Source organism: Herpailurus yagouaroundi, unplaced genomic scaffold (assembly GCF_014898765.1).
Source record: "Herpailurus yagouaroundi ecotype Mexico unplaced genomic scaffold, PumYag 163, whole genome shotgun sequence".
Lineage (NCBI taxonomy): Eukaryota > Metazoa > Chordata > Mammalia > Carnivora > Felidae > Herpailurus > Herpailurus yagouaroundi.
The window spans coordinates 42,353,865-42,363,259 of NW_024412404.1; the positions used below are offsets into that span (position 1 = coordinate 42,353,865).

The 9,395-nt window shown below is 51.8% G+C and overlaps 1 protein-coding gene across 10 annotated transcripts in view; it reads right to left on the bottom strand.

Annotated features, from left to right (window-relative positions):
• Positions 1–9,395, bottom strand: part of SH3PXD2A (SH3 and PX domains 2A) — a 243,574-nt gene that overhangs the window by 76,869 nt on the left and 157,310 nt on the right. For all 10 annotated transcript variants that reach the window (XR_005793634.1, XM_040486336.1, XM_040486337.1 and 7 more), the window contains one exon: positions 9,142–9,170. Coding sequence is in view for 8 of the 10 variants with exons in the window: in XM_040486336.1 (XP_040342270.1) it covers positions 9,142–9,170 (29 nt within the window). In the remaining 2 variants the exon portion in view is untranslated. The remainder of the gene's footprint in view (positions 1–9,141; positions 9,171–9,395) is intronic.

Consider the following 9,395-nt stretch of genomic DNA (forward strand, 5'->3'; position numbering starts at 1 on the left):
CTGACTCTGGCTGGGGGAGTGGCGGCACAGACACACGTGAGCAGTGTGTTCACTTTCTCCATCCCATCACTGCCACATGGGCTGGCTGTGGGGCTGCCAGATCAATCAGCCTCCTTTCATTTACAATTAGTTGGCTTTGAACTCCAGGGTTGACATCAGGCGGAGGACCCGGAGCCATGAAAATAAGAATTGTTTAAAAACACCAGCCCGGGTGAGATGTGCCAGAAGGCGATGCCTTCAGGAGACACGTTCACTTTTGGAACAGTCCGCTGGAGGGTGCCAGGAATATCTTGGCCATGTTCTCCGAGCAGCCTGGGCCTTTCTCACTGAGGATGGGTGGCTCGGGCAGACCAGAAAGCCTTGGAAATTGCTTTCAAAAGTCTTGCTGATGTAGCCTCCAAGGCTTCCTTTCCAGACTCCTCTCCTGTTCTCTCCTTCCCCAGCCCTCTTTCCACTCCTGTCAGGCTAGACACCTCTCCTTCCCTCAAATTCTTCACCCTGATTCCAGCCTCTTAAGGCCTTGCTCATGCCCAGTCCTCCCACCAGAGGCACCTGCCCACCCCTCTGCTCCTCTCTGGCCTCTCCTATCTTGTCTAGCCCTGCCCCCTTCTAGTTGACTCCCACAGCTTGTGGATCACAACCTATGCTGTCTTGCATTCACTGATGAGTCCCTGACAATACCCTCCTTCCTCAGCTGAACCGTGAGCTCCCATGGGGCCTGGGGCCAGGGACCAGCAATCGCTTAAGAGAAATGAAAGCCTCAAGGAAAGCTGCTGCTGTCTGCTGTGACTCTGTCCCTCTTCCTGAGCGGCTGGTGAGTAGATCAGGCCCCAGCCTTGCTCTTTGCCCTACGGGGATCTTCCTCTGGGGGGAGGACAGCCCCAGAGGCCTCACACACCCACTTTCTCTGCTTTATAATGTCCCTGCTCACACCTCTGCCTAGTTCCAGGGCTTGGTGGCAGTGTGACCAGCAGACCAGTTCTGCCCACTCCCACCTTGGACAGACAGCAGCCCCTCTTAGATGCTTCCTCTACAGGAGGTGGGTAGATAAACTTTTCATAGTAGCCAATACTTATGCTTTAAGCAAATCTACTTCATTAAAAACCAAATTCATACAAAAACAAATGAAGAGTATATTAGTCACACCCTGTAAAAAAAAAAAAACCCTTTCCCCTTGTGGCCAGTAAGTTCCCTCTAGATACATCAGGCGTATTCTCTTGGGGCAGCCCCCATCCCAGTCTGCTAGAGGCCTTCAGAGCCCAAGTCCTGGTCACCCGTGGATCCCCTTGGGTCTTTGTTCAAGATGGAACAGACTTCAGTGGAAGAGGTTTGGATCAGGAGGGCCCGATTCAAATCCTGTGTCTACCTGGCTGGGTGACCGTGGGCGAGGTCCTTAACCTACCTCTGCTGGTCTATAAAATGAGGACAAGACCACCTGCCCAGGCTGTTACAAGATTTACCAACAATTATGAGATGGTGAACGCCCCACCTTCTCCCATATGACGGGGAGGGGTTCCTTCTGGAGGAGTGAAAACAGCAAGGCCAGTGGTCCCTCCTGTTTGACAGCTGGATACCAGTGGTGCTGCTTCCTATTCACAATAAAAATGGCTTGGGCGCCTGGGTGGCTCAGTCTATTAAGCTGACTTTGGCTCAGGTCATGGTCTCACAGTTTGTGAGTTTGAGACCAGCATTGGGCTCTGCGCTGACAGCTGGAGCCTGGAGTCTGCTTTGGATTCTGTGTCTCCTTCTTTCTCTGCCCTCCCCCGCTCATGCTCTGTCTGTCTGTCTGTCTGTCTCTCCTTCAAAAATAAACATTGAAAATTTTTTTCTTTAAATGGCTTACCCCTCAGTGAGTGTTGACTGTGTGAGGCACGGTCTGTGGAGTTAACATTTCATATGTAGTAGTTGTATTCAAGCCACAGACAATTGGATGAAGTGCTATCATCATTCCCATTTCACAGACTAGGAAACTGAGGCACAGGGAAGTTAAGGACTTGCTTAAGACCACACAGCTGACAGAGCTGGGACATGAAACTACACATTCTGGTTCCAGAATCCATGTTCTTAACTGTACAGAATACTCAGCAATGGTGGGGTCTAGGTTCTGTCTCCTCTGAGGCCAGGCCTAGGGCTTAGAAAAGGAAAATACATGTTTCAAGTGGGTCTTTTAACTCGTGGATCAAAGGTAAGACCAACTTCTCACCTCCTTTCAGGATCTATCAAAACTCAAAACAATAACAGTGGCAGCCGCTCTCTTTGGGAGTTTGCTTCGGGCCAGGACCTCTGCTACGATGATCCTTACATTTAATGAGAAAGACACTATTTTATCTCCCATATTCACTATAGGGCATGAGGATCTGAGGTTAAGCAACTTGCTAGCCACAGAGCAAACACATGGCATGGCTGGGGTTCAAACCCTATACGTCTGACCCCCAAACCTAAACTCTTACCTTCAAGCAACATGCTTCTATGCAATGACCCCAGAATAACACTGACATCATTAACTTTGCCCAATAACGCAGATTTTATATCAGTAAAATGGAAGTCGGACTGAACTTGCCACATTTCCAAGGAAAAGTATAAAGTAAACAGGATTTCAGGAAGAATATCAACACGTGCCCAAAAGAACAAACTTGAAACGCTCTTGAGTAACCTCATTTGCGTTTAAAGTAGCTGCAGGTCCTCTGCCTAGCAAGCATTCCCGATGCCGGGCCAAGAGGAAACCACAGGATCCGCGGCCACCTGCCCCCCCTGGTGGTGAAACTCAGATCACCGCAGCCGGGCTGTGGAGAAATGCAGCTTCCAGAAATGGGAGGGGAGCATTGGATCTTTTTCAGGTCTGAGAGGACCCTCTGCTCTGGGGAGCCTGCTCCAGCCCCCTCTCAGCTCCTGCAGGAAGCCAAGCACGACCACGAGCCACAGGCCCTCCCTACCCACCAGGCACAAAGCCCTTCACTGCACCACCTCCTTGACCTCTGCACAAAGCCCTTCACTGCACCACCTCCTCTGCACTCTGGGACAGGAGACTGCTCTGACAACCCCTTCACTTTACAGGTGTGACAACCAGTTTTATGTGTCAACCTGGCTAGGCTACAGTTCCCAGTTATCCCACCACACAGGACTCTAGGTGTTTCTGGGGAAGGTGTTTTACAGATGTGACAAAGTTCATCTGGGTGGCTCAGTCGGTTGAGCGTCCGACTCTGGCTCTCAGGTCATGATCTCAGGGTTCATGAATTCGAGCCCCACATTGGGCTCTGTGCTGACAGCTCAGAGCCTGGAGCCTGCTTCAGATTCTGTGTCTTCCCCTCTCTCTGCCCCTCCCCCGCTCACACTTGGTCTCTCTCTCTCTCTCTCTCTCTCTCTCTCTCAAAAATAAATATTAAAAAACAAAAAACCATGGCAAGTGTTGTCGTGCTAGCCAATCCCTATACCTCCTTCAAAACGCATAGCAACATCACCTCCTCTGAAATGCTCCCTGACCACTCCAGCCTCGGGCATACACCCCACTTCCCTTCTGTGTATTTATTTATAAGTCTTGCCTCCACCAGACTGAGGCTCCTGAAGTCCAAGAATTATCTGAAACCATCCTGTACTGTAGTTCAGGCCAGCGTGCTCTGTCAACATCCCTGGATTGAATGCGTACAAGGGAGGACCTCGTAGCCACGGGAAGAACTCTAAACACAGTTTCTTTTGAGGGACATTGTCCTAAAACTTGGGGTGGGGGGGTAGTGCTCAGTCAATCAGGCCTTGCAGGCAGAGCTGAGGCTTCACTGAGGAGGAAATTTCACCTGTGCACAGTGGCGCCAGGCTGGCCTTGGGTCTCAGACTTGCAAAGCGAGCCCCAACTACTGTGTGACCAATTCCTTGCAAGAAATCTCCTGCTACATAGCTCCCCCTGGGTTTGTTTCTCTAGTTGAACCCCGACCAACACAACAGAAAGGTGAGGCCGCCGAGCTCAGGTGGAGGGACCTGCCCAAGGCCACAGGATTGGCAAGTGGGACTGACTGGTGCTCCCCAGCACCCACAGGAACCCCTCGTGCCCCACACCCAATCACCAAAATCCAGCCACGGTGAGGGCATCTCCCCCTGCATTGCTGCTGGAATTCTCATGACCTCTCACCCATCTCCTCTCCTTGTCCACCTCCACTCGCCAGGCACAAGAATCCTTCTGAGATCTAAGTCAGATCATGCCCCACCCCTCCACCCCCTCCTCAGAATCCCTTAATGGCTCTTCATCTCACTTACAGCAGAAGTCAAAACCCTTGAAAAGGCCTGCAAAGGCCTATCTGCACTGGGCTGCTTCCCCCAGCCCCAGCCACCTCTCTGCTCTCACGTCCTACCACCTCGTCCTCCACTATCTTCCACCCTAGCCACAGACCTCCCTACCATGCCTGGAGCAGGCCAGCGTACTCCTACCCCAGGGCCTTTGTACTGGCTGTACCCTTGGCCTGGACGACTCTTCCTCAGGAAACCATGTCACTTCCTTGTTTCCCTCTAACAGGATGTTTTTTTTTTTTTCCTCCTTAATACTTATTTATTTATATTTATTATTATTTTTTAAAATTTACATCCAAGTTAGTTAACATATAGCGTAACACTGATTTCAGGAATAGAATTTAGTGATTCATCACTTACAAATAATACCCAGTGCTCGTCCCAAATGTCCTCCTTAATGCCCCTTGCCCATTTAGCCCATCCCCCCACCCAACACCCCACCAGCAACCCTTAGTTTGTTTTCTGTATTTAAGAGTCTCTTATGGTTTGTCTCCCTCCCTGTTTTTATCTTTTTTGCTTCCCTTCCTTTATGTTCATCTGTTTTGTATCTTAAATTCCACATATGAGTAAAGTCATATATTTGTCTTTTTCTGTCTTATTTCACTTTGCCAACTCCTCAAGGGCAGAAAGACACATCCCTGTAACCTCAACACCTTACACAGCACTTGGCATAGAGCTGGTGCTCAATGAGATCTCCAAACAAGCCATGCTTGGTCCTGCTGTTCCTCCTTTGCACAAGTGCTGTCTCTTGATTCCCAAAGTTTCCTGTTCTCTGCCCCCAACCAGAAAAAACACTCCTCTTCCCAGATAATGTCCCCTGATGAGGCTGCAATGAGCTCTCTTTCCTGACCGACAATGTTCGTCCATGCACGTATGAACTCCTTGGCCCGTTCAACAAGCATCAGGGGACCTGCTACTAATGCAAGCCCTGCAGCGATGGCTTCCCTCTCAAGGGGGTGAGACACAAATAATAAACAAGAAAACCCACAAAGAATTAGAATGTGGTCAGTGATGCGCCAGGTGATTTGAGGGGGCAGCTAAACACCGGAAAACTGGGGCTTCTCTGAGGTGACAATTAAGCAGAAATCTTGAGAAGGGGCAGCTATGTGAAAGATCAGGGAACAGCATTCCAGGCAGAGGGAACAGCAAGCGGGTACGTTGTGTGGAGAGAACGAGCTTGTTGTATTTAAGGAATGGAAAGTGACTGGTATGGCTGAGCAGAGACTGTTGGGGGTGGGTGAGCAAAGGAGGGTACCAGCCTAGGGTGGGACAGCAGGCAAGGGGCTAAGCACACAGGGCTTTGTCAGCTGGGATAAAGAGTTTACTCTGGGTGGGATGGAAAGTCCTTGGGGCAATTTAAGCAGAAAAGCACATGATTTGATACTTGCTTTGAAGAGCTCACTCTAGCTGTGGTGTAGAGGACACAGAGGGCAAGGGTGCAAGCAGACAGGCTGAAGAGGAAACTGGGGTCTTCCTGAAGAGAAGTGAGCTTCGAACAGGGTGTGATGGTGGAGGATGGGTTGGCAGGGGAGACAAAGGCAGGGGTGCAAGAACCACTTCTTGATGCTGGGCTCGAGCATCAGTGTGGATGGTGGGATGGGGAAGATGTGGGCAGGAGCAGGTTCGGTGGAGGGAAGAAAAGCAGAGAGAAGTCTGGGCTACACTGCCAGTTTGGAGGTCATCGGTCCTGCCTCCTCCAAGAGGCTATAAGCTGCCTGAAAACTTTCGTCCTGTTGCCTCTGCCTTCCTCAGGCCTGGCTTCAAGTCTTGGCTCTGCACTCAAGAAGAGATCCCTCCAAGGAGGAGCTAGCGCTTTGGTGACTAAAACGTGAACTGTGATGGCCAGGGAACAGCATCCACATTCTCTATGCAAGTGCTGCTGGCTGGAGTGACTCTGGGAAGCTTCATGAGCTTCAATGCAGAGCAGGGCGGAGCCCCGAACAGGGACTCAGCTCCTTACTTTGCCACAGACTGTGGGCGGCCACCCTCTCAGAGCCTGTTTCTCACCAGTAAAACGTGAATCCCACCACCCACATGCAATGAGCCTCTGGGCAGCAAATGAGAAAACATATGCAAGGTTGCCAGCCCATAGGAGATGCTCATGGAATAATCGTAGCTAGCACACTGGGAGAGCTTTCTAGGTTGCAGGCCATGTTCTAAGCATGCTTCCATATATTAGTGTGTACAACCTTCATTATAACCATATGAGGTGTATATTAGTGTTCTCCAGAGAAACACAACAGGATGTGTATATATAGAGAGAAAAATAGATTTATTTTAAGGAATTGGCACAAGTGATCATGAAGGCTTGGTGAGCCCAAAATCTGATGGGGTGGGCTGGTAGGCTGGAGACTCAGGAAAGAATCACAGTTCAAGTCCAAAGGCAGTCTAGTAGCAGAGTTCCTTCTTTATGGGAGAAGTCAGCTTTTGTTCTATTAAGGTCTTTCTTCAACTAATTGGATGAGGCCAACCCCTATTATGGATGGTGATCTGCTTTACTCAAACCCCAGTGATTTCATCTCATCCAAAACAAACACCTTGACAGAAACGTCCAGAATAATGCTTCGCCAAATATCTAAACACCATGGCCTGCCGTTGACACGTAAAATTAACTGCTGTACGGTGGGTATGAATATTGTACCCAATGTACAGAAGAGCAAACAGGCACAGAGAGGGTAAGGAATCTTCCCAAAGTCTCAGAGGAGAAAAGTCAGACTTGACATTCCTCCTGCCTGGCTCCAGAGCTTTTAACCATGACACTAAGTGGCCATTATCATAAGCAAGCCAACGTGAATTAAATTTCTTTCATCCTTTTCCTGGCTTGAGGATGGATGGCAGAGAAACCGGGGGAGGCTCTCCCTGGGCGAAGCAGCTTGGGTGGGGCCCTGTCTTATTTAGGAAGCAGCACAGAACCTGAGCCTTGGCGATGGAGGGTGGGGGCACCTGAGAGGTTATCTAGTCCAGCCCTTGACTTTATAGCAGGAAACTGAGGCCCAGAGAAGGGACTTGCCCAAAGCCCCAGCGCTTCAAAAATGATGAGGATGATGATAAACTTACACTTGCATAGCAGTTATTATGTTCTGGAAACTATTCCACGTGAACTTGTTTAATCTTTTACGTGTGAGGTAGATTCTATTGTCATCTTCGTTCAAAGAAAATGAGGAAACTGAGGCACTTGCCTAAGGTCACAAGGGCTGCCGAAATCGGAGCCCAGGCTCAACCAGTACACTACAGCTCTAAGGCCCAGGGCAAGTTTCTCGGGTAGCGGGCTGTGACAGAACACAATCCCAGGTGTGCCCCTCCTTCCCAGTTCTCCCTCGGGGGCTCTGACTGCAAGTGACAGCGGAGGCCATATACAATTCCTCCGGTTCATAATGCGGCCTCACCCTCCTATTCACGCAGGAAATACCCTCCTGCACTAGGGGGTGGGCATACCCGAGGCACCCCCTGCCCAGCTGACAGGTACATGCACACACACATCTCGTCCCACACCAGACACCTCCCAAACAGGTACACACACATGAACGCAGACTCTAACCAGATACACCCTAAACAGTGGCACACACACCTAAGCACCCTACCAGCCAACACACCCTAATAGCACACAACTATGAAGACCCACACACGTACACACAACCCCACATACACATGTGCCCCCCCAATACGTAAACCAGGACACAACCTTTCTGGTTCCAATACACATAGAAGCAAACACTTGCATACACAAAACATGCTAAACCATACTCAGAGGCACACACACCACACAATTACACCTACCCCTATTCACATTCTATCCATCACACAAGGGCACACACACCTCTACTGTGTGTAAGACATCTACTGGCCAACGCATTTCAATACAGGTATCTCTCCATGGGAGCCAATAACGTCAGCCACGTGTTTATACATACTCCCACATCCCAGAGGGCCAGAACCCCCAGATGGCTGCCCATCCCCATAACTCACCACCCCCATACGGGCAACACATATGCCAACACAGATAGCTCAAGTCTGCCGCCCCCACCCCCTCACCGCCCAGCCGCCAAACACAGCCCTAACTCCTAGGGACCACCCTCCCCCAATTAACTTCGCACCACCCCCACCTAGGCAGGTGCAGAATCCGCCTCCTCCATCCAGGGAGAATCCTTCTCTGACCCCAGTGGTCAGCGTCCAGCACAGTGTCTGAGGACCTGCCCCGATTTTCTTATTCCCACCCCCTTCACAAACTCTCTGTGGGTCCTGGCACCCGTCAGCCCAATGCCAGGGCCGGTCCACTCCCTCCCATCCCGGCCTCTTATGCGACCACCCAGAGCCCCCACCCCTGCAGCAAGGAGAACAAGCTCAGAGCTGGGGGAAGAAGGGAAGGTTTGCGTTGCAGGCGTTAAAAACTCGTAGTCACTCAAGTACGACCCCCTTTGCAGTCCAGGACCCCACCTTCCCACGGGGAAAACCCTGCGTCTCCGTTAACCCTCTCATCACCACCCCACCACGGGAAGCACCCAGGGAGAAGTCAAAGCAGTGCCCAGCAATAGGCACTGCAGTCCGGGGGGAGAGCGGGTAGGATCCGGCTGCCTGGATTGCGGGGGCCCTTCACGAGACACCCCCACATCCCCCATGCACCTATCCTCACTCCCACAAGGAGAACCCGGGAGAACCTGAGGCATTCGGAGGGAGGAGAATGTGCGAGTACCGGAGAGCTTAGGGGCCACGGGCTGGGGAGGAGGACAGGTGAAGGGAGCCCATGCCCCGCAGGACCAGGGCGGGCGGCAAGGACAAGCCCCCAGAAAGTCAGCTGCAGGATCGGAGACGCGCGAGCGCAAAGCAGGAGGGGAGGTTGGAGGGAAAAACGCCCGGAGGCTCCCTTACCTGATTTCCTCTTGGAACTGCCATAGTCCCTGAAAAAGAAGCAACAACAGATAGACATGGTTAGGGCCGGGCAGAGACGCGGGACTGCGCCGCTGCGGCTGCAGGGCACCCACGGGCCGGCTGCTGTCGGTCCCCGGCGCCACAGCTCATGTGATCCCGGCGGCTCGCCGCGCGCTCCGCAGCCGCACGCACTGCGCGCCGCGCCTGCCCGCAGGTCCCGCGCCAGTCCGGCCCCCGGCGCGAGCCGCCTGCCC